This window comes from Lethenteron reissneri, chromosome 9 (assembly GCF_015708825.2).
Source record: "Lethenteron reissneri isolate LAM-NWPU_2019-01 chromosome 9, ASM1570882v1, whole genome shotgun sequence".
NCBI lineage: Eukaryota > Metazoa > Chordata > Hyperoartia > Petromyzontiformes > Petromyzontidae > Lethenteron > Lethenteron reissneri.
Window position 1 is genome coordinate 8,625,827 of NC_083787.1, and position 24,159 is coordinate 8,649,985.

The 24,159-nt window shown below is 51.4% G+C and overlaps 1 protein-coding gene and 2 non-coding genes across 4 annotated transcripts in view; 2 read left to right on the forward strand and 1 right to left on the reverse strand.

Moving 5' to 3' along the window:
• Nucleotides 1-19,391, reverse strand: part of LOC133339434 (solute carrier family 12 member 3-like) — a 32,398-nt gene extending 13,007 nt beyond the window's left edge. For both annotated transcript variants that reach the window (XM_061547598.1, XM_061547590.1), the window contains exons 1-16: nucleotides 19,019-19,391; nucleotides 15,387-15,503; nucleotides 13,972-14,047; nucleotides 12,871-12,966; nucleotides 12,269-12,408; nucleotides 11,487-11,597; nucleotides 9,641-9,752; nucleotides 7,534-7,661; nucleotides 5,770-5,854; nucleotides 4,785-5,131; nucleotides 3,689-3,796; nucleotides 2,847-2,970; nucleotides 1,871-1,972; nucleotides 1,533-1,688; nucleotides 1,081-1,180; nucleotides 268-379 (exon numbers count right to left, since the gene is read on the reverse strand). In XM_061547598.1, the coding sequence (XP_061403582.1) occupies nucleotides 268-379; nucleotides 1,081-1,180; nucleotides 1,533-1,688; nucleotides 1,871-1,972; nucleotides 2,847-2,970; nucleotides 3,689-3,796; nucleotides 4,785-5,131; nucleotides 5,770-5,854; nucleotides 7,534-7,661; nucleotides 9,641-9,752; nucleotides 11,487-11,597; nucleotides 12,269-12,408; nucleotides 12,871-12,966; nucleotides 13,972-14,047; nucleotides 15,387-15,503; nucleotides 19,019-19,252 (2,148 nt within the window). In that variant the 5' untranslated portion in view covers nucleotides 19,253-19,391. The remainder of the gene's footprint in view (nucleotides 1-267; nucleotides 380-1,080; nucleotides 1,181-1,532; nucleotides 1,689-1,870; nucleotides 1,973-2,846; nucleotides 2,971-3,688; nucleotides 3,797-4,784; nucleotides 5,132-5,769; nucleotides 5,855-7,533; nucleotides 7,662-9,640; nucleotides 9,753-11,486; nucleotides 11,598-12,268; nucleotides 12,409-12,870; nucleotides 12,967-13,971; nucleotides 14,048-15,386; nucleotides 15,504-19,018) is intronic.
• Nucleotides 16,714-16,787, forward strand: TRNAI-AAU (transfer RNA isoleucine (anticodon AAU)). Its single transcript has one exon. It is a non-coding gene; the product is annotated as a tRNA-Ile (tRNA).
• Nucleotides 19,392-23,580: 4,189 nt separating the features above from the next.
• TRNAI-AAU (transfer RNA isoleucine (anticodon AAU)) lies at nucleotides 23,581-23,654 on the forward strand. Its single transcript has one exon. It is a non-coding gene; the product is annotated as a tRNA-Ile (tRNA).
• The last annotated feature ends 505 nt before the right edge of the window (nucleotides 23,655-24,159 follow it).

Sequence of the window (24,159 nt, forward strand, 5' to 3'; positions counted from 1 at the left end):
GGCTTCCACAACATCCACAAACAGTGGTGCGATCCACCAACCCTCACCTCCACCGTGCTTAATTACAGCCCACGCGCGGAGCCACCACCGCCTTCTATACCGAGCACGAATAAACCGTTAATTTGAAACCGTGACCTTTAAGCTCAGTTACATTTTACAAGAGAACAAACCACGTGACCGCACTGACGACAAATCTGGTTGCATCGTCGCGTACATTGCAACGTTGCTTTGAACATGCGGCCCTCCCCCCGTTGCGCACGTACGTACCACGACGACGTTGCCGCAGACCATGAGGCTGACGCCCTTGGTGAAGGTGCCCACGAAGTCGACCAGCGCCGGCCGCAGGTGCGGAGGCCCCGTGAGCACCAGGCAGTTGGGCCTGCAGGAAGCGGTTGGGTCACAGGGCTCGTCAGAAGAGTCGACGCGAGCTCTCCGCGTGCAGCGTCCGTCGCTGCGACCTTTGAGATTTTTTTGCACGGCTCTCTCCCTCCGACGCGTGTTCACGCTGCGTACTTTCGGCGCGACGCGGGCGCTTTGCTCTGCGTGCTGGCATGGATAGAAGCTCACCGGGGTTCGTGGAGTGAAACGTCAGACGTCGTGCCCAATGACACACGACGCGGCTCGACCGCAACATGCGCGTGGAGTTATCTACGGATTTCGCAAACCGTGACTTTGGCCACCCCGATTTAATACCGCAGGTGTCTGAGCCAAAGAGTGTGCCGTCCACTCCACAGCATGGTGGACTACGAAGATCCCGTGACGTTATCGGGAAAGGAGTGGGCCACGTGTCCCGGGATCACGGTCTGTATTTGCCAAATTTCAAAGTTACTCGCAAATGACTGAATACGGCAACATTGATTCTCCTCTCTCCCAACCCCCCGGTGTAAAACTACTGCAGACGGTACTCGACTTTGAGCGACAGTGACTTCGCGATAGCCTTGCTGCTGTAACAATGGCACCAATACCAAACAACACACGGATGACTTTATAACGAGAACCCAGTGTCCGCGCTTCGTGATTCAAGCTGCCCAACTGCCAGCACTGTAGTCTCGGCCTGGCGTGATGTGATAACAACTCTACCTGAAAACCTTGATGTGCTCCTTGACGTTGTCCAAGTTCAGTGTTGTGGCTAGAGCGGTCTGGAAGCCCATCGCCTGCACTGATGAACCCCAGTTGACCTCTGCGTGAGAAATAAACACATTACATTTTTTGTCTTGGCAAACAGATCTTTTATTTTAAACAAGCCTGACTCTCCTGATGAGACCAAGAAGATCGAAACTAATCCAGCTTTTGCTTGCTTTAACCAAATGCTGCTGGATTACATTGGTCTGGAAAGCCAAATTGGCCGAAGGAATAATACATAATTCTATTGGGAGATGCGGAATGGACTTCTACTTGTGGTTTGTTTTCCTCCTTAGGAAGGACAGTGTATAATTTAGTAATAAACAAACTGGGTTTAACAGGATGTGTTCACATGTTTAGTTTATGAGGAAAATGCATAAGTTGGTAAGGGGCGATGAGTTCCAACGTGCCTGGCTTCTTGTACATGCAGTAGAAGTAGAGCACGACCCAGATTCCCAGCGAGAGGACGGCTCCCCACCACAGGATCAGGAACATGATGACAATGTCAAACACCATGGTGATGATGGCGATCGCCGGGTGGAAGTACTTGAAGTCTGGCCGCCAGCCTGCGTGCACAAAAGAAAGACGTGTACACCTCGTGCCACGGCGGCTCTGTAAACCTAACGACATTTCTAAAGAGAGGTTCCATTTAAATTTTTTTATGTAAAATTAAACTCTGCACACCATCGTCATTGTTTCTACGGCAGTGGTCGCGATGTGTCGCCAAGTGGATGGGCCCCCCGCTCACCTGGAGCCTTCACCACACTGGAGTGGAAGACGCTGAAGTTGAGGATGACGTAGGTGTTCAGGAAGCAGCAGGCCGTGATAGGCGAGATCAGGTTCAGGTCAGCTGTAACACAATGTTTTTTTTTTGTTAGAACGACGTCTGCTCACCCATCCCATTTAAAACCGGCGGCCTCCGTAAGCCCTCACCGCACACCGCTGTAGTCGACACGCATCCCACACCTCCGATTAGCACGCTGGGCTACGTACGGTGCGAAAGAAGTTCAACATAATGCATAAATGCAACACCTGCTCGACGAAACACACTCTACGCCAAGATTGATTCGTTGACGGGCAGCCGGCGTGAAAACACCGGGCCCAAGAAGGCTTTTAGAGTGACGCGCCAAGAGATATGGCTCGCCAAGGCATGAAGGGATGGAGCTTCGTAGTAAGATGGGAGATGAGCAAGAGATAGAGGTGCGAGTGCTCTGGACAAGGAATTCATATTGGTGAGATCAAAGCGAGACAGGAGAGTGAAGAGACCTGGAGACAAGATATCGAGATTACTGGTCACGTGTGCAAATGCGATGATGTCATGATCCCATGTGATGTCAAAACTTTGTGGGGTAGCCATCAGTTTGTGCCATAGGGATGTGGAAATTCCACAACGGGCTCAGGGTTGTAAATATGAGATGAGTACCGCCTCAATGCTGATTTGAGCAGCAGGAAATCAACTTTGACTCTCTTGTTCCAACTTCTAGTTACAATTATTATTCCCATCTATTACTTTGCTTATTTGTATAAAAAAAAACAATATTCCACAAAAGCACTCTATGCGTGACTGTGGGTCTCTCCGCGAGTCTGAAGCAATCTGGGTAAATTCTTCACCTGGGCAGGCACCGGCCTGCCTCGATGTTGTTTCTGTAAGGTCGGCAAGTTTGACAAAGTACCAGATTAAAAAATACACGTGGATGTGAGGGGAACACGCGAAGCAGACCTACCAATGCAAATGAAGCAAATTCCAATGGTGTAGGCCAGCAGGTACCCAAAAATGGGCTCTTGGTTCCTGCCATAGCCCTTGCCAAAGATCGTGATTCCAGGGTAAATGTTATCCCTGGCCACTCCCTGAAAGAAGCACAACACAGTTCAGCAACAAAAACAAACCGACAGAGTCCAACAGGAGCCTGCAAGTAGACCAGTGGACCGCACCGTTATCGCGTAGCACAACGTGTACACGTGCGGCCCTGTTGTCAATCCACTGCTGGATGAGGGCCTCCCCGCATCGTTGCAAGTGGTGGAGGTTTTTTGTATCATACTTCACCACGCTGGTCATTGTGGGTTGGTAAAGGTGCGGACCATAGATGTGGGAGCGTGGTACAGTACAACAGTGAATTTTGAAAATCATCTGGAATGCGCCTTGCAGCGGCCTGCAACTATGATTGCCATGTCATGGAATATGATGGGAAGCTAAAATAATTTCTCACAAGACCAGAAGAGAAGAAGAACGACGTGCACATGCGTTGTCTAGAGTGGCGTAGTAATGCACAGCTGACCAATACCGGGACTTTTAATGTCGCGGGAAGACTGGCGGATTTATCAAGACAGCAGCCAGATCAACAAGAGGACGATCCTGGGAAAACCAGGACAAGGTGGCAACCCAACCTGCAACGCCTATGCCATGCACGGCGGTCACACGTCCAAGCGCTGCGCTGGTTCTCCCCCTTGTTTCGCTTCCGAGATGTGACAAGATCGGGCATGACCCGTGTGATTTGGTCACAGGAAGCGCGTAACGCCAACGGAGCAAATCCGGCAACAGACCGCCGTCGCCAAACGTTCTCCTCACCTGGAAGCACTTGGGCGCGCTGATGAGAGAGGCCAGAGCGGAGGAGAGGCCGGCTCCGAAGATGCCGGCGTAGACGAGGGGGGCCCACGCAGACACCATCGCCATGACCTAGACACCACGGGTACGGGCACAGCGCTTAGCGACGCGCATCGTCATCACATCGTAAATTTTAACCACTTTTGCCACAAGCGGTATGGTAGAACTCCTCTTATCGGCAGCGGCGTGGAGGGTGGCCGACGTGCGTCCTATCATCCTGTGGCGTTCCAAAGCTTTGGGAGCTGCACCGGCAAAAGCCCGATCACCCCAGGAACAGAGCCTTGGCCTCGGAGTACTGAAAAGAAGGTGATCCTAAGATCTCAGGGAGATCGTTGGAGTATAAAAGTGGATCATTTCCTGAAAATATTGTGGGGCTAACCCACTGAAAGCCTCGTAGGTCAGCAGCCGGATCTTACATTGCAGGCAAAAGACTCTTGTTAGTTGAGTAACAATTCGGCTCGGTAAACTCAACTTACAAAAGAGATAACTCAAATCCCCATTGGGAGTGGACTCAATCCATCATTCCTCTGAGATCAATAAAATTACGACCACTTTTGCGAGAAGTCAAGAGTGATTTGTCCCTATGAAGAGACTGGCTCATAGTATGCCCATATGTAATTTACATCAATAGCTCAGGCCTGTAGAGCACTGCTCCATTTTCAGGACCAAATTGACGACCGTCCCTTGCCAGTTTTACCACCACCCTAACCTAATGGCCAAACTCCCTGTTCTTATTCACCTTGGTTAGTTCAGTTCTGGTTTTTAAATGGGATATATACCAACAGTAGGCTCAATCAAAACCAGCAGCAACGCATACAATGACATTTACGGCTTCAATCACCAAAGTTACGTATATTATTATTTATCGTGGCGGTGGTTGGTGTGTGTTGCGTCTCAAGCATCACTGAACGGGTCCCTTAAAATCTGAGGCACTGGGGCTACAGCCACAAAAGCGGCTGCTGCGCCCAGTTAAACCCCGGCCCCTGCCCATGCTCATTGCAAGACGGAGGAAAGGCCGGCAAAGCACCGGCTCGAGGCCAGGGACGGCTCTTTCACGCACCTGGTACTGGTTGATGAAGCCGTAGCTGCAGGGACTGAAGCCAGGAGCGATGCTCGTAGTCACGTTGCAAGCGCCAAAGTTCCAGCCGAGATCGCACCCCGTCTTGGTGAAGGTGCACACGCGCGCGGCCGCCACGGTGGAGTTGGCGATCGCCATGGTGGTGTTGGCGGTCGCCATGGTGGAGTCGATCGTGCTGCTCAGCATGGTGGAGTTGATCGTGCTGCTCAGCACGGTGGAGAGGATGCTGGGCATGGCGGTGCTCGTGATGTTCGTGTTGTTTATCAGGGGCGCTATGTATGTCAGGGAGTCGGAGAGGTTGCCCGTGGCGTCTCGCAGCACGACGGAGCCTGGTGTGGAGGGGTGGGGTGAGAGAACAACGCACGCGGGTCACGCATGCTCTACATCTCACGTTCTAACCTTCTTTTTCCTTCCACAGCGCAGTGGGGACCGGCAGCTGCGCCAGGGCCACAGTGCAACGCGCTGGGCCCGACGCAGCTTGCGAGACGGACGATGGCCGCGATGGCCGTGTCCTCATGGCGCGCTGACAAAGAGTCGTTAGTCCCACCCTTCGGCGCTTGCTTGGCCCCGAGCACAGGTCCGAGATGCGAGACCGGCAAATATCACCGTTTGGTTGCGTGCTCGATGAGGCAAAGAGCCGGCAGAGCACGACTCCTGTAACTGTGAGGGCCCCGTGCTGGCGTAGCTCGGATGTGCCGGTGGAAAGGGGGGGTTATCGATCATTGCGCTATCGCTAAGCAGGGGCGGTGAACGCGAGCAGATAAAGAATTACAGCGACACCAGTTTATCGCGAAATTGCAGTTGAAAGAAAATGACGAAGTTGAGTAAACATTGAGTCTGCAGGATGTGTGTTGATCCAAAAAAATGCATTTAAGATGAGATTATACTAAACACAACATGAAAGGCACGCTATCCATTTATAGAATTACACGTTATGCATCGGTTATATATGCAGAGAATGACTCACCGATGGTGGTGGAAATCATGACGTAGGACAATCCTGTGACGGCAATGCCCAGAAAGGTCCCCTTGGGAATAGCTGTGGCTGGTTCCTAAGGCGGAGAGCAATCGGAGAAATGTCCACGAGGAACGGTGACTTTTTACTCGACGAAGAAACACCACAACGGAAGCCGTTGTGCGACGCTCACTTAGCAGCGGTGCACAAAGCAGGATCACAATATGTATTTATATTGGAGCAGTCCGATGAGCTATGAAGCTATTTTTTCACAGAGGTAAAGTAATAGCTCAACTCACAAACAAAACTCAACGGAATGGTCAACGACTCTGCTGCAGTCGCCGACGGTTGGGGACGTGCCGCCATCTTGTCCCGACTCGCCGTTGAGACCCGCCAGCAAGCATTCGCTTAGGCAAAGCCGACCGTCAACTGGTTCCAACTTTCTGGGTGTCATCAGCAGATTTTGTCATAAATGCCCCTGGTTTATTGGCAAGCGCCCTCTCTCAACACTGCCTCTGCTTTCCTTTCGTCCTTGCATTAAAAGAACAAAGGCCATTGCTTAGTGTCCGAGAGGGAAAACGTTGACAGCTGGCCCACGAAAGCCCAGAAAGCAAGCGGGCCGCACCTTTGCATCTCCGTTCTTATGTCAGTGTGACGCGGCACTCAACTTGTCATTTCATGAGGTTTGCCAGAGGTACAAACGAGAAATACTGGGACATCGCAGGAGAATATCTCACAGATAACGAAAGAGGGGAGAACGACACGTTCATTGGCCCGAGTAGAGTATTATTGTCATTGTTGTTGTTAGACAATTGACAAAAAGCAGAACTTGTAATGTCCTGGGTTTACATACGGGCAGGCCCGTCCATAGGGGGGATGCGGGGCCCAGGGTGAAACCCACCGTGCCCCCCCCCAACATTTGCATCTGACACCGTGACGTCGAAGCATGGGGCCCCCTAAAGCACGGGGCACGGGGCAATCGCGGTGAATCTCCATGTATCCAAGGGACGGCTCTTCATGCAGTTTTCCCAAGATGACTGCATCAAAAATTAGACGTCCCGGGGAACAACCAACACTGGGACCGATGGCAACCCTGGTGCCTATGTAGTGCCGTAGATGGGCCACACTTACCGGCAGTGGTGGACAGGACCCATCTGCAGGGGTACCTCGGACCCCCAGGGGAGGGGCCACTGTGCAAGCCCAAGAGGGGGGGGGGCTGCTGGGGGCTCAGGATCCTAGGAAGCTGAGCCCCTTGGCGCCACCAACGGGAGGCTGCGGGGGATCTACAATCCCACGCAACCCCACCCCTCGATGGGCAAGGGGGATAAAAGGGCCGCTCCCCAGCCGATCGGGACCAGTCGCAGACGAAGTACGAAGACCAGCCAGCGTAGGACCCTGGACCTCCTCGCCCCGCTTGTCCTTGTAAGGGCCGGGACGCTGCCTGGGCCAGTAGTGGGATTCTGGGACTCCCGGCTCTACTCCCTTGTAAGGGCGAGGTCTGAGGAAGCCAGAGTCTAGAACCGCACCTTGGCTGGGTCGGGTCAGGTAGCCTCCCCTAGGGTAATTGTAGCCGGAGGACCCGAGAGCGTAGCCAGTGTCAGGCAAGCTAGAAGTAGGCTGTGTCCCTAGGCTGCAACAGTGTATCAGGACTGTTGGAGTGGTGTATTGTAATAAAGAAGTTGCATCTACAAAGTGTCTCCGGAACCCATTACACCTACGTGGCATTGTGTGGAAGATTAAGTAAAAGTTGACGGGCATGAACGGCTTTCCCTCTACCTTCAGGTCTCCACAAATGTTGGCGCCAGTGAGGATGGCCGTCACGGAGGGCAGGAAGATGCCCAGCAGCCTGAAGAAGTCGTACGGCCCGCGGAAAGACGGGGTGAAGTTGTCGTTAAAGATTTTTGCTGTAAAAAAAAAAGGAAACGCAGATCGGTGGCGTGAGTGTAAAAAGTATAAGGGGTCGGCCATAAATTACATCACGCGATTTTGGACGATTTTTACCCCCCCCCCCCTCCCTCGTCACACAGCGTCACAAAAAGTCAGACCCCCCCCCTCAAATATGACGTCACAAAGCTCTGCCCCCCCCCCCCCTCAAAACCATATTTTCCATTTAAATAATTAAATATGCTTCAAATCACTTTAAACTATTGTCATTGTAGTGCGTATTTAATGTGGTGCTGCACTCTGATGTTGTAGGAGTGTTGTTATAACAATTAGTGTTGTTATAACAATTCTATATTTATTTAAAGTTGCGCATTTTGATGTGACGTCACATTTCTCAACCCCCCCCCCCCTCGTTACACATCATCACAAATGTCTGCCCCTCCCCTAGGTGCGTGACGTCATTTATGGACGGCCCCTAAGGCGTGCAACAAAAAACCCATCGTCGCTTGCGAAGCAGAGGGCATTATCATCACTATCATCATCATCATCATCACTATCATCACTATCATCACTATCATCATCATCACTATCATCACTATCATCATCACTATCATCACTATCATCATCACTATCATCACTATCATCATCATCACTATCATCACTATCATCACTATCATCATCATCACTATCATCACTATCATCATCATCACTATCATCACTATCATCATCACTATCATCACTATCATCATCACTATCATCACTATCATCACTATCATCATCATCACTATCATCACTATCATCACTATCATCATCATCACTATCATCACTATCATCATCATCACTATCATCACTATCATCATCACTATCATCACTATCATCATCACTATCATCATCATCACTACCATCACTATCATCATCATCACTATCATCACTATCATCATCATCATCATCACTACCATCACTATCATCATCATCACTATCATCACTATCATCATCACTATCATCATCACTATCATCACTATCATCATCACTATCATCACTATCATCACTATCATCATCATCACTATCATCACTATCATCATCACTATCATCACTATCATCATCATCACTACCATCACCGCAGTTTATTATTTACACCGCGTAGCCATTCGTGTGGCGCGATCAGGGCCGGATTAACATTCCTGTCGAATTAATTTGTTAATTTAATAAATATGTTGGATGACTCCATCGTGTTTTGCTGTAATATGTAATACTGCACGTCCTGTGCATCACTTAGGCCCTTCGCTCTCGTTCGCCTTCGACCCCTCGTAACCGCGACCCGACCCTGGGCGTGCCTCGAGGTGCCCGGGACACCGGTGAAACGTTTCCTGCCGGTCGACGCTTAAGTTAGACGTCAAATTGTATGGCTTAATGACTCGGGTAATTTGGTCTACTCTTCCGAGCTGAGTAGACGTGTTGGAAGAATCCATAATACAGGATTTTTTGGGTTAGATCGCGTAAAAATATAAATGTGTCGTTAAACCCGCCACCACCCGACACAGCCAACTAGTAAGGTTTGTCACGTAAACAGAACGTGTCCAATTTGTTACTAGTACAGCACACCGGTGTGTTGGAGAGCAAAGCCACAACATTTACAATCTGAGTACGACGTTTCGCCAGTAAGTCGCACAGTGTGTGTGAGTGACCACGCCACACATTTGAAAGCATTGTTGGGTTTAATGATGATGATGGAGGTGTTGTCACGTGTTGTGTATTGTCAGCGGCCGCACTAAAGGCCTCCAGAGGCCGCCAGTGGCCTGCGCGGTGGCCTCGCAACGAAGAGTGTACTGCAATCGGTCCTCGTCAGACGGCCGCGTGTCCTGTGGCTGCGGTGTCTCGTAACCTCAACCCACCCCCTCGCTCCCACGGCCCTTTCTCGACCACCGTCTTTGGTGCTCGAACAACAAAGACGACGACGAGGAGGAGGAGAAGAAGAAGAGGAACGGAGAGAGACGCTCACTGTTGTAGCCGAAGAAACCCTTGGCCTGCTTATCGAGGGGGGAAGGCATGACGGTCCCCAGCAGATAGTCCAGCAGCGCGATGATGATCAACGCGAAGAAGATGAGCTGAGCCTGTGGTGAGCAACACGGCACACAGGTGGTGAGCAACACGGCACAGGTGGTGAGCAACACGGCACAGGTGGTGAGCAACACGGCACAGGTGGTGAGCAACACGGCACACAGGTGGTGAGCAACACGGCACACAGGTGGTGAGTAACACGGCACAGGTGGTGAGCAACACGGCACACAGGTGGTGAGCAACACGGCACAGGTGGTGAGCAACACGGCACAGGTGGTGAGCAACACGGCACAGGTGGTGAGCAACACGGCACAGGTGGTGAGCAACACGGCACACAGGTGGTGAGTAACACGGCACAGGTGGTGAGTAACACGGCACAGGTGGTGAGTAACACGGCACAGGTGGTGAGCAACACGGCACACAGGTGGTGAGTAACACGGCACAGGTGGTGAGTAACACGGCACAGGTGGTGAGCAACACGGCACAGGTGGTGAGCAACACGGCACAGGTGGTGAGCAACACGGCACAGGTGGTGAGTAACACGGCACACAGGTGGTGAGCAACACGGCACAGGTGGTGAGCAACACGGCACAGGTGGGTGAGTAACACGGGGGAGAACAACGGCAACAGGTGGAGAGTCAACACGGCACAGGTGGTGAGCAACACGGCACAGGTGGTGAGCAACACGGCACAGGTGGTGAGAACACGGCACAGTTGGTGAGCAACACGGCACAGGTGGTGAGCAAACACGGCACACAGGTGGTGAGTCAACACGGCACACAGGTGGTGAGCAACACGGCACACAGGTGGTGAGCAACACGGCACACAGGTGGTGAGCAACACGGCACAGGTGGTGAGTAACACGGCACACAGGTGGTGAGCAACACGGCACAGGTGGTGAGCAACACGGCACAGGTGGTGAGCAACACGGCACAGGTGGTGAGCAACACGGCACACAGGTGGTGAGCAACACGGCACACAGGTGGTGAGCAACACGGCACACAGGTGGTGAGCAACACGGCACACAGGTGGTGAGCAACACGGCACAGGTGGTGAGCAACACGGCACACAGGTGGTGAGTAACACGGCACACAGGTGGTGAGTAACACGGCACAGGTGGTGAGCAACACGGCACAGGTGGTGAGTAAACGAAGGACACATTATTCACAGAGCGCCGCTGTTGCCTGCCAAGACCGTAGCGGAAACCCCCATACGTCTCATTTCAATTCCCATTGAAATCGCCACTGAAGCTCCCGCTACCCACACGTGGACACCAAAACGGTACCCACAGCGACACCTATACACTCACTGGACTTTGGCGAGAGACGAACCCGCTGGCCTTTGCGCGTGAAGGCGGCCTTCGCGTGAAAGCGGCCTTCTAGCGTGAAGGGCTCACGAGTGTGACACCATCGCGTCTACCCCTCGATTGAAGGAACGCAGCAGGAGGACTTCTCCAAAAAAGTCTGGCTGCCGCCTGATGATGCCGGTTGTAATTACTGGCGAAACGTCGTAATCAGATTGTAAATGTTGTCGCTTGGCTCTCCAGCACACCGGTTAGTGCTGTACTAGTGACGAACTGGCACGTTCTGTTTATGTAACAACCCTTACTAGTTGGGTGTGTCGAGTGGTGGCGGGCTTAACGACACATTTATAACATATTTACGCGATCTAACCCAAACAAAAAACAACCTGTATCACGGATGATTTTGCTCGCGAAAGCCTCACACGTGTTCAACCGCAAAGTGTAAATGTCCTCGCGAGGTTGCGATGCCGACGCGGCCACCCACCTTGTTCTCCCAGGCCAAGCCCGCCAGCGCGATGCCGAGTAGAAAGGTGACGGCGATGACTCCGATGATACGCAGATCGTTCACCTTGTCCACCATGATCAGATTCCCGCCCTGTCGTCGCGTCGTGCGGGCAGCGGAAGCGCAGGGATGGTCAGAGCGCGACCGCACGTACGCAACCCGGCGAGCCGAGTTCGATTCCCCCCCCATCGCCAGCGACGATTTTATCTGAACCGACCCGGGACCCCCCCGCCCCCCCCCACCGCTGGTTCGACTCAGCCTTAAATTAGGACCAGGTGCGCGTGTGTAAACATCGCCGCTTGGGAGACAAAGGCGGCCGGGCGTGGTGCTGGGCACCCACTCCCTTCCGTGTGCCTTGCCGGCCCTCGTAGGTGCTGCTACTCGCAAACAGCGCTTGCCCCGAAACGGTGCGTTAGGGGCTACGCGGGGATACCCCATGTCTTTGTGCAGCTCGGTGGGTGGGTGGTTGGGTGGCTGGGTGGACGGGTGGGCGGGTGGACGGGTGGGCGGGTGGGTGGGTGGACGGGTGGGTGGGTGGCTGTGTGGATGGGCGGGTGGACGGGTGGGTGGCTGGGTGGAGGGGTGGGCGGGTGGTTGGGTGGACGGGTGGGTGGGTGGCTGTGTGGATGGGCGGGTGGACGGGTGGGTGGCTGGGTGGACGGGTGGGCGGGTGGTTGGGTGGACGGGTGGGTGGGTGGCTGTGTGGATGGGCGGGTGGACGGGTGGGTGGCTGGGTGGACGGGTGGGTGTGTGGTTGTCCTTACGTGCAGGATGTCCCTGAGGGTCTCGGCGAAGCCCACGGTGTGCGAGGCGATGGAGACGCAGGAGGCGAAGCTGTAGATGACGCCCATGGGCGCTCCGAGCTCCACGCCGAGGGTGCGCGAGATCAAGAAGTAGGAGCCGCCTGGGCGAGACGCGGCGATCAGAAACAAGAGCAACAACGCGAGACACGGCGATCAGCCGCACGAGCGCCAATAGCGATCCGCGCGCCCTGCCACCCACGGGGCCCTTACTAACTACAACCAGAGCGCGTGCACGCACGTGGCAGGGCGCGTGCACGCGCGTGGCAGGGGGCCGTGTAACCGATGGGTCAGAGGCGGGGAAAGGTGGCGAGTTGCAAAACCCCGGGGGGTCGTTAAGAGCGAGTCCCCACTCTGGTGGGAGAGGTCAGCGGTGCTTGTGCTATGGAGGAGACGTCGAATTCCCGCCGCGGTAACGTGGAACTTCTCTGCCACCGGTGCGGCGGCCGTGGACGTGAAAGTTGAGCGCCAGTGCCCCGATGCTCGATTGAGCAGCAGGAGGAGATGGCTCGGACACAGCGTAATATATATATATACACATACTGTGTATATGTGTACGCACACACCTCTAGACACCTTGCCGTTGGTGCAGACAGCGCAGAGGGACAGGCAAGCCGTGCTGGTGATGCTGCAGGAGATGATGATGATCAGCCACATGAGACCTGGCCAAGGGGAGCGGGGAGATCGTTAAGAGTCGTTCCGCGCTCGCTCAGTCAACTCGCGACAGGCCGCCGGGGAGGAATGTCACTTCTGTAAGCTCCAACGCACCTGACGATAGCATTTCACGTGAGCGATCGGGAAATGTGAACACGATCCGAATCTTCGTCTTAAAATACGCACAGTCCTCCATCCGAGAAAGCATGGCTAGTAGCTACATATGCAGAGCCGCGTTTGTCAATCTACTGCTGGATTCAGACCAACCCACATCATGTCGGTCGTGGGGGTTCTCACCACACTTCACCATGCTCGTCGGTGAAGGGGCATGCCTCGGATCGGTTCACACATCGCTGACTGCAGTCATTACGAGTGATCTAGACAGCAGCGTTATTCGTGCAAACTCCATTCTCGCACCGCTGGGCCATCCGCATCGCACGAAAGGTGCAGGCAGCTTTGGGTGTTTTCAGCCAATGAGCGGCGGCGTTCGTACGTGTGTGGGACGAGCACCGGAGACAATCTACAAGTACATGGGGGGGAGGGGGGGGGGCAACCACTCTGTGCCATACAGAAGGTAACGAGTCCGCACTCTGCTGTACCGCATTGTCCTGGCGAGCCGCGGCACGGCTCCTCATCGGCACCCGCGGGAAGGGAGTTTCACGACGTTATTTTTTAGCGCAATTGTGAACAGGAGCCATAACAGACATGAGCACATCTAATCGGCATAATCATTGGTTCACTGCAGCTCAAGGGCTCAGTTCTGCAAGGCGTGTGGTGCTTGGTTTCTTGTCGCAATTGAGAGTAGGGCTCAACGGTTGCTGGCCCTTGCCCCCAGGCACACGTGAGCAGTGACCTGACATCAAAAGCATCCGAAGACTCATAACAGATCGTACACAGGCACGGCTGGGGTGAGCGACCTTTTTTTTCTTATACCCCCACTACCCCTTATTTGCGCGATGCTACGAGAGTGGAGGGTGGTGGTGGTGGTGGTGGATAAAAGAGAGAAGCGTTACCGATGCCGGACTGCGCCGTGATCCACGGCAGGCGGAGGAACATGAGGACTCCCCAAATGTTCACCATCACACGCATCTGTCCACACATCCAAAACATCAACGACGAAGGTTCAGCACCGACACCAGCGACGGGCGACAACTTTGGGATGATCATCGGCCACGCAATGACTCCTACTGCGGGAGGGATGATGGCCTCCCGAAGCCATCCGCTTAGCGCCGACACACACGCTGAATGTCTTGCTCCATCTCCACGGTGGACGTGCTCTTAAGAGTCATTCCACTCCTTGGCAGCCACTCGTTTGTTATGCTGTGCCCAAGGAGAACGATAAATGTGATTTCTATGTTTTTTATTTTATTTTGGGGGTGGGAATTGATTTAAATTGGATCCCATTCTCGTTTTGATAAAAAAATTGAGGTTTCCGTTCCAAATCGCAGATTTTGGGGCAGGAGCGTCACATTCACAAAACTACCCAGGGTACAGCTTCCTTTGAATTCAAATACCTTTCGTGTGAACGCTTATCAGAGAGTTGGTGAGGGATTTAGACGATGATTAATAGAGGGTCACAGGTTAAAATTCTAGTCGAAGGTTCCGCTAATCCCATCATAGCTCAGGGGTGGATACATTGTCTTGCGTTTGTGGGAATTCCACAATCGTCATCCTGCGGAGAGACTGAATCCGCTGCCATATGAAGGTGGAATTTTCAACTTGGGCTCTGGCTGCACCACTCACACGATGTCACCCTTCTTGACCCGATGCATTATCAGAGGGTGAAATGAGATGCATATAATTTTGTGTGGAGAGACTACGATTCTAATTGGACTAGCAAGTTGCCATACCTTCAAAATAAACTAGCAGCAAAAAAAACCCCGCTGTGGTTGATACAAAAAAATGTTGGGCAGGGGAAAACTCAAGATTCTGGAGGTGCATGAATGCGCGACGCAAATCGACTGGTGCCGCTAGGTGTCACCAGAGGGTCGGACAACTAAAAACAGATAAAGGTACAGCCTTGCAACGTCTTCTTCTCGTCAATGCTGGCGGTAGGCGCTCCGCTGGCGGGGGATTGTTTTGTAAGTGAAACTCGACGTGCGAGGAGGTGCTCAGTAATGCGCTTGGTCTCCGTGAGCTATAGGGGCCCCCCGCCATCCCTACCCTCTCTCTCCTTTTCCACTGCAGACGAAACAAGGGGACACTTTTTCTCAGCCTAGAGCGGTGTTCTACACTCAATTTCAGAGGGGGGGGGGGGGGGCACTGTCGCCTTCTTAGATATCATCAGTATGGGTGGGGACCGCCACACATTTGAAACCACTGTTGGGGTTGACGGCACGATGATGATGGGTGGTGGTGTCACTTGTTGTGTGTTGTTGGGTGGTGGTGGTGTCACGTGTTTTGGGGGGGGGGGGGTGCTCCCACTCACCCCCACACCACGGAACCAGCCGAAGAGGATGGGCTCAGGGGGTTTGGGGCCGTCTTCCTCCACCTCCTGCCCGGCCTCGGGGTCGTCGTAGACCCCCGCCAGACCCGTCGGCTCCGGCTTCACACGGGGGGGGGGGGGGGGGGGCACACGCGCGAGTGCGCGATGGTCAGTACACAACAACATCAACAAGATCGTGGCATTTGTGTGACAGCAGATTAGCGCGCTGCGCTCTGAGTTCGCCTCCCGGCGAGTACTGTTACACATCGCAATGACCGACCCCTGTGTGTGTGTGTGCACTGACAAAGGACTGTGACTCTTATTACGTCGTTGGTGGTCCACGAAGAGTCCCAGAGCGGGTGTGTGTTTCGCTTTGCGTTGTACCGCCAAGAGGTGCCCATTGACTCGGGAGGTTCAGAAATCGTTGCGTGGCCAACAGCAGCGAATTCAGTGAAAACCGCTTCAAATTGAGTGCGGCTATCAAGCACTTCGATCTCGCGTATCCATTCATACAAGCCGGGTACGGCTGCTGTTGCGAGTGATCTATGAACTCGCGAAGCCCCACTGACCAGCGTGGTGAAGTATGGTCAAACAACCCCCATAACCAAAAAAACATTGTGATCGAGACTGCCATCCGACAGTGAATAGATAACGCGCCCAAAGTTACGTTGCCGTGCACCGGCAGGACAGCGAATAACGAAGGTGCTGTGACCACAGCCATGGCTCCTGCTATGGCTGTGGTCACAGTGGTCGATCTCGTCTCGGTGTTTGTGGCCGCAGTGGGAGCTTCCTCTGACTCTTCCATTCTTTTTTTGCGATCCCAACGCGTAACGCTTCAGTGAGACAATTACCGTGTGTGTCGAACTTCGTTTGCGCCGTACGTAGCCGACCGTGCTAATCGGTGGTGCGGGGGAAGGACAACATCCTAAAGACAAATGCGACTCAATATTACATCCCCTTTTTTTAATTCTTCAAACTTTGAGGACTTCCCCCTCGCACTGCCGACGGAAGTCCGTGCTCATAGTCCTCGTCTCCGGTTTAACAGGTAAGGCTTTCGCGACCAATATCATCCATGATACAGGAAAAAAATTTTGTTAACGACACATTTATATTTAAGCCCTCGTCTCCGTTTGGCGGCTCTCTATGCACGTGGTGAAAATTCCACATTGCTCGCGGAGGAAGCCTATCGGTTCTCCACCGAACAAATTTGAACAGCACGCAAAGTGAGAAGTTTGCGTGCTTCGCTAAATGGAGTTGATGAATGGGGGGAATTGCCGGGTATTCGTCAAAGATAGAGTTTGGGATCTTAAATCATCTCCTCTCATCATGTGGCCGGTTAGCTCAGCTGGTTAGAGCGTGGTGCTAATAACGCCAAGGTCGCGGGTTCGATCCCCGTACGGGCCATGTGTTTTTTATTTAATCTAAAAACAGCGCTTGACCCGAGTATCAACAAGGCTTCTGTAAGTCAAGTCTCAGTAAATTGAGGAACGACGGTAGTTAAACCACCATGGCAATGTGGAATTTCCATCGCTTGCTCACGTGAACTTTTTGGCGGTCAACAACGTGTTGACCGTTCACGTTGTGAGCAGCAGAGGGCAGTGAAGCAGAATCCTCCGCCTTCAACGCGCACTGACCAGCGTGGTGAAGTATGGCCAAACCATCCCCTACTACCCGCACGGTGAAGGCCATCGTCCAGTTGTGGATGCACGCGGTAGAGTTTCGTCAAGCACAGGACTGCACGCGCGAATGCGGCTCCTTTCACATGTTTACAGGACAAGCCAAGGCTGTAATTATAATATCTATTGGGGGGACACATCCCCCCGCCAATATTCAAATATGCTCAAAATGTCCCCCCCAATATATTGCTATAAAATAGATGTATGTTTATATGATTGTGGTTATGGTTGTACTTTATTAATCCCTCTCTGCCATTACATATGATGAAACAAGAAAAGGTAAAAAAGAAAAAAACAGAGCAATGTAATGCAATACACTATTAGACATTATTGTAAAAAATAAAAATTCCATCCTATGTGTTAGTGAATTTTTTTTATATTTTAGGCAGGAAATGGCAGGAAATTCGTTTTCAAATTTAGATTTATTTTTTCTGGGGGGGGGACCCCCAGACCCCCTGGAAGATTTGGTCCTCCCCCCAATGCTGACTCCATGGCTACGGCCTTGGGACAAGCAAACCAACAATGCAGAGGTCATTTGAAAGCCCCCTGCGACTGGATTCCTAGCACCGAATGATATCAGCGCGTGAACGCCGTGCAGTGGTAGCTGTGACCATGGCATCATGAGAAATGTCATCAACTGCTCTGCCCACGGACTCAGATCCAGCGTGCCATTCGCCTTTACCGCTCGCAAAAAAAACCGACATTGCAGTTTTTGAAATGGCTATATTTGGAAGCTCTCGTTATATGTGATAACCACACTGGAGAGAGAGCGAGCTCATCACTCGTAGTCTTTGTACGGGGCCACACACAAGTACATCAATTGGTACCACTACCACGAAGTGGAGTCAATTTCAACACTGGCCTCTCGGTCAAAAATCTGAAAACCAAAGCGAGGTCTACATCTGTTAACGAGACGAGACGTATTAACGCGACGAATCTATCTACGCTTGTGCATGGCGATACGTTCAGGAGCTAGATGTTGGGATCTTGCTGGGCACGACAAGAGGGAGTTCTGGGAGGCCAAGTTGGTGTCGTGTTGCTGTTCCCTCCTCAGTTTGGAGGAGCGCAGATCGCAGTGGTCCAAAGTTTGGGTAGCACGTTCCTTAGAGGGCAGCAAACGCATGCGCTAGACCAGGGGTCGGGAACCTTTTTGACTGGGAGAGCCATAAAAGCCAAATATTTCTAGATATATTTCATTGAGAGCCATATAGTATTTTTAACGTATAATAAATTAAATATGTCTTACTTTTAATGCGACTTCTGGTCACGGGACCCGTGACCCGAGAAATTTTATCTTCAAAACAAATTTCTGTTTACTTTAAAATGACACAGTATTATTAAGCAATATCACAAGTATTTTAAAATCAGTTCCAAACTGATTTTATTGTTTTATTATTATTTTTTTCAACTCAAAATTGTCTGGGAGCCATATGCCGTCACCGGAAGAGCCATATATGGCTCGCGAGCCATAGGTTCCCGACCGCTGCGCTAGACCCATGAACGAGTGGAATACGGAACACCGCACTCAACCATTCAAGCGGACAAATGCGTGTGCTCCCCGAACGATTAACATTTCAACGCGTTCGTCAATAACGCTGCCCTGAAGAGAAAAAAAAACCCCGCCATCATAGACGACGTTTCGGATAGACGGGACCCAAGTGGGTCGCTGGGTCTTGTATTTTAAAGCGCAGTCTGCTACTCCTGCCCATCGCTCCACCGAGGTTACACAAATACAAAGGTGCCCTCAACAGTATTCACAGGCTGCTGGAGAAAAGGGTTGCAGGCACGGTGACACCAAAACACACACAGACACAAACACACACACCGAGACACACACACAGACACAGAAACACACACACTGAGACACACACACAGAGACACACACACCGAGATACACACACAGACACAGAAACACACACACCGAAACACACACACAGACACACTTGCATCCCGACCTACCGGAACGTAGGTGGCATGCAGCTCGTGAATGCTGGGCCTGGGCAGCTTCTTGCCATGGATGGTGCCCGTGCGGCAGTAGTAGTTGTAGTTGGGCACCGGGTCCAGCGTGTTGTGGCCGAACGTGCGCGAGTAGTAGGTGTTGGTGTGCGTGTCCGTGTACGCGTAGTTCTCCCCATCTTCGCCGGGCTGTACGCTCACTTGGAAGCGGCCCTTGTCGTTACCGGCTTCCTCCATGCCGGCTGCTGTTCGGTGATGTCTCGTGGGCTCGTGGCGGGGTGTTGGTGTACGCGATGCTTGCCCGAGCGGGTGAATCCACGTATCGGGGTGGCGAGGGAGGGGGGGGTGAAAGGTGGTGACCTGGACGAAGCCCGCGTGTGGCTTGCGGCGCGACTCCTGTGTCGCTCACACTTTATAAGCTCCAGCGATTTGCATGAGAATGGAATGGAACGAAACTCACGCAAGACTCGCGTGTGATGGCCGGATCGTACCCGATCGCCCATTGATTGCCCTGGTCACGGGACAGGTGCCCCGAGCGCAGATAGTCATCTCATAGCGGATGGGACAGTTATCGGTGGAAGAACGATTGCTATCTGCATAGTGCACTGACCGCGTGTAAAAAATAAAAAAAGACACGGGTCGAAGACTTTGAAATAGTTGTGACATTTCGCGCACGCCCCGCGTCTCGGCTTCAACTTGCGAACGTCAACATGAGTCGGCGACTTCAAGTGATGCGTGTTATGTGACCGGTGACATAAGTTGTATAGTAGCAGCGATAGGAGAAAAAGGAGTCCTTGATTTTGACTAAAACGCGCACACGTGTGCGTGTGTGTATTGGTGGGAAATACGGCCGAACGTAAACATCACACCCCTTATCTCGTGTTAGTGAAGTCTTCACGGCTAACTTAGTACACACGTTATATTTTAAACCAGGAAAGAAGAGTCGTGCGCGGATTCTGAAACGCTTTCCAAGTATTTAATGAGCGATTTTTAACGACGGGCCCCCTCGGCCAGGCGCTCAGGGCGCGGTGTGGCCACGTGTGGAGAACCCCGCGAGGCCTGGGAATAACGGCACCGCATGGGATGCCTCGGGCAAGTCTTTGACCATTGCTGCCCATTTTGAATAGGGTAAGTTCCCAATGACAGCACAACCACGTATAGGAGGGTTTCGTTGAAGTCTAACGATATTTACGAGTTATTTCGCCTCCCCGTGACAGCAAACAAGACGGACAGACGAACAGACACACGGACGGAGCTAATGTACACGCGCTTTCAACATTAGTTGGGAAACGTTAACTCGTATAGCATTGCATTTCCTGCCATACATAAACTATTTGAACGGAATTATTCCTTCGGTCTTTTATTTTTTTTAAATTATAAAAATACAACCACAGTTCCTCGAGATTGTGATTTGGAGTGGTTTGGTTTTAAGATATATCCAGGGACAAATGAGGTTATACCACAGGGTTGACGTCGGTGACATTAGCAGACGTTTTCGGAGACTTGGAGTGGGAAAAAAAATGTTCACGGCACGACCACACGTGGAGAAAATGTGACGCATCCCAGGATTGCTGACCACATAGCCGTTAGAGTGTGGGACTGTAAGGAACTGAAGGAAAAATTAAATTCGGGGTCGACAAAGTAACAAGAATATATTATTTTTCCAATTGGATATAAAAAAAACTCTATATTTCAAGAGCCACAATGCATGTGAAGATGTTAACTCCCTCGCCTGGTATACAGGAGGTCGTGGATTTGATTTCGACCCTGACGTTCGTATATTGGGAGTGTGCGGGTTCTATCTCTCCGCGGTCGCGTGGATTTTTCCGGTTTTCCCCTCCACATTTAGACACACGCGTTTAGAGTATTTGACAGATATATATTTCCACGTGATAAGCCGCTTCGTTGAGCCATCATTTGTGGCCAGGTCGCTTCTGAAAAAAAACCCACATAGGTCAGTGGGCCTTACCTGGTTACAAAATATATATAACAACGTTAAAAAGCAGTCCTTTAAAGAGCCGCAGGTAACGGTGTTGCGAACCAGCAGTCGCGTGCGCTCATTCTCCTGGGTTGCCACCAACCGCATTCTGGAACTCCCTTCTCACGGCGATATGTGCGGTCGAGCCCCTCGTTTCAGTCCAGAATCGTGGACATGTCTCCGTCTGTCCCTCGGCCTGCGACTGCAGCCTTTACAAAATAAATGTGCCCACTGTCTCTGTACAGCGTCTTCAAATGCGTGTGTATCGCATTTATATTGTGTGTGTAATTCCACATTGTAGTCAGGCATCGTATCATAATGTAGGACTGCTGATAATGAGTCTTTGGAGGGTTTTTTTCTGGATAAGCAAAGGCCATGTGCAGGAGGGATTGCTATACGATGTTATGCGCAGACATTGTCATGAAATGCTCCAAGTCTGGATTTCCTGAGCGCGGGGCTCGTGAAGGACTCTGATGGCCCGTAACAAACTCCACCTGGCCCGTATCTGGACACGCGCTGCAGCAGATGCGACTCATAAATAATGGGAACCGGTCCAGAGTCCCCTGCGTGAACACGCTGCTGCTGCAAAACTCTACGTCCAGAGAACACGTGGGCTGATGTAACGAACGCACGGCGCGAGAGAAGGTCTACATGGAGGACATGCAAACACCGTTATTGTACTCTTAGATTCTTTCGGTAAAGTCACGTAGGTAAAAAATAAAAATAAAAGTTAATAAAAGTAATAATGGAAATAAAACAAAATAATACATCACGACGTTTCGGAGGCAACACAAGTCTCCGTCATCAGGTGATGCAGTAATTTTAGCCGTGACGGTCCCACCTGATGACGGAGACTTGTGTTGCCTCCGAAACGTCGTGATTTATTATTTTATTTTATTTCCATTATTACTTTTATTAACTTTTAATTTTATTTTTTACCTACGTGACTTTACCGAAATAACTTAAGAGTATGAATCCTAGCAGTCACGAAAGCTTCAAATCTAGAATCACCGTTATTGTGTTGAACGAATGTTTATATGGTGCACAGCATGTACACTGTCTATCTATTGTTTAATGTTGAGGTGGATGAACTTTATTTATAAGGAGAGAAATCATTATCCATTGAGGCCACGTGTCTGTCAAAGGAGAGCTGGGGCTTTTTGATTCGTTTCATTGATTCCACTCAAGAACGTGGAGACCAAAGTTCAGCCTCATCCCTTGGACAAGTTGAATGATAAAAATAAAATTTCTTCATCCTCCGACGCGCGATACGTGCTGTAAACCATTCTTGTCAACCCAGCAATTTAAGATCACCGCGTTATTATCCCGCCCACTCTCGACACCCCAGAGATTTGAATCTATCGAGAATCTATGAAAGAATACGTTGTTTTCTTCTTGGTTCTTTCGGTAAAGTCACGTAGAATGGAAAAAATAAAATAATAAAAATAAAACATAATAAAATAATTCTCACGACGTTCCGGCCACAACGCAAGCAGCCGTCCTCAGGTGGAGAGCAGATCTGTCGAGAAGAGTCTGAATCCCTGCAGTCACGAAAGCTTTAAATCGAAAAAGAATACGTTGTTTTGTGTCGATTTCACCACCTCGTTTGCGATGTTTTATTTTATTTTCTGGCCTGTCACTCTGCAGTTCGTCCCCGTTTGTGTTAGAGTAAAGTCAGCGTAGCCCGCAAATAATTTACAATCGCTATAACACATCGACACACACACACACGAGATATGCCACGCGTAAATCGTGAGTCTTAACATCGATATTCATCGTTGAATCGATGCATCGTTACACCCCGAATAAACTGTAAAGTACCTGTGCGCGCATACATATATCATGGACACAGTAAGGCGAGCTGGTTTCGTGTTCGAAGCTGATAGCTGTCAATTTAGTCGCTGAACGAAATACATTTGCAGAATTTTAGGCGATGAGGCTGGCCTCGTTTGATCAATATAATTTCATCCATAATTTACGACATTTGAATGTTGGTCACGGGAGATTGTTTGACCATACTTCACCGCGCTGGTGAGTGCATGTTTGGTGAAGGACGAGAAGCCCCGGTACAGGTTCAGATTTCACTCTGAGCCGCTGATGTTAGCCGAGCCCCGGGGGAGTCGAACTGAGGTTTGACGTATTCCTTGCGCGGTGCGCTAACCACTGCGCCACCGCTCCACCCCACACAAGTCAACAACAGCATTCGCTACAAGCTGGGCAACACGGCACAAAAACGTGGTGCCGGAAACTTTGACACAAAACGCTATGGGGAGGGCGGGTGGCCCTCACGTTTCGTTACGTAAGGACACGTGCAGATTTCCATCTGTGCGGCATATGTCAAAGGCCATCAAAGGCTCGTGTGATGTCCTGCATCAGCCTGAGCGGTGAAGCCGTTAAGAATCACACGGTGTTCTCTCATAGCTCCAGTATTATCCATATCTTCCACGCGCTACTAGATATATATTTTTTAAAAGGTGAATATCACCTCGACGCTCAATACTATTTTGCTTGATACGCGTGTTGAGCAATCAGAGGCACATATTGATTCGCGCAATATAATTGATTTTCTCCCAACGCCGTGCAGGTTGGCCGGTTAGCTCAGCTGGTTAGAGCGTGGTGCTAATAACGCCAAGGTCGCGGGTTCGATCCCCGTACGGGTCACGAATGAATTTATTTTTCCTCCTCCCCCCGTGAGCAGGCAACGTCACAGGCGAGTTCGTAGGTCACTTCTGGACAGGGGGGCACTGAATGAGTGGAAGGAAAGGAATGGCAGAGCCCGTTACCCAGCCCAGCAGTGGGAAGTTACAACAAAAGTGCAGTCCATCATCTAGGAGAAGCGCACACACACGCGATGCATTTTGTCACGTCTCCTCGAGCGTTTCCATCAGCGCTGCCTCCGCACAATCTTCAATATTCACTGGAGTGACTTCGTCGCCAACACTGAAGTCCTCGAGTCAGCGGAGGTCATCAGCATCGAGGCCATGGTCCTCAAGACACAGCTTCGTTGGGCAGGGCACATCGCCAGGATGGAGAACCACCGCTTACCTAAGATTGTGCTGTATGGGGAACTGTCCTTTGGCCATCGCGACATAGGGGCACCACGAAAGCGATACAAAGAAGACTCCCTGAAGAAGACCCTCACTGCTTGCTGCATCGATCACCGTCA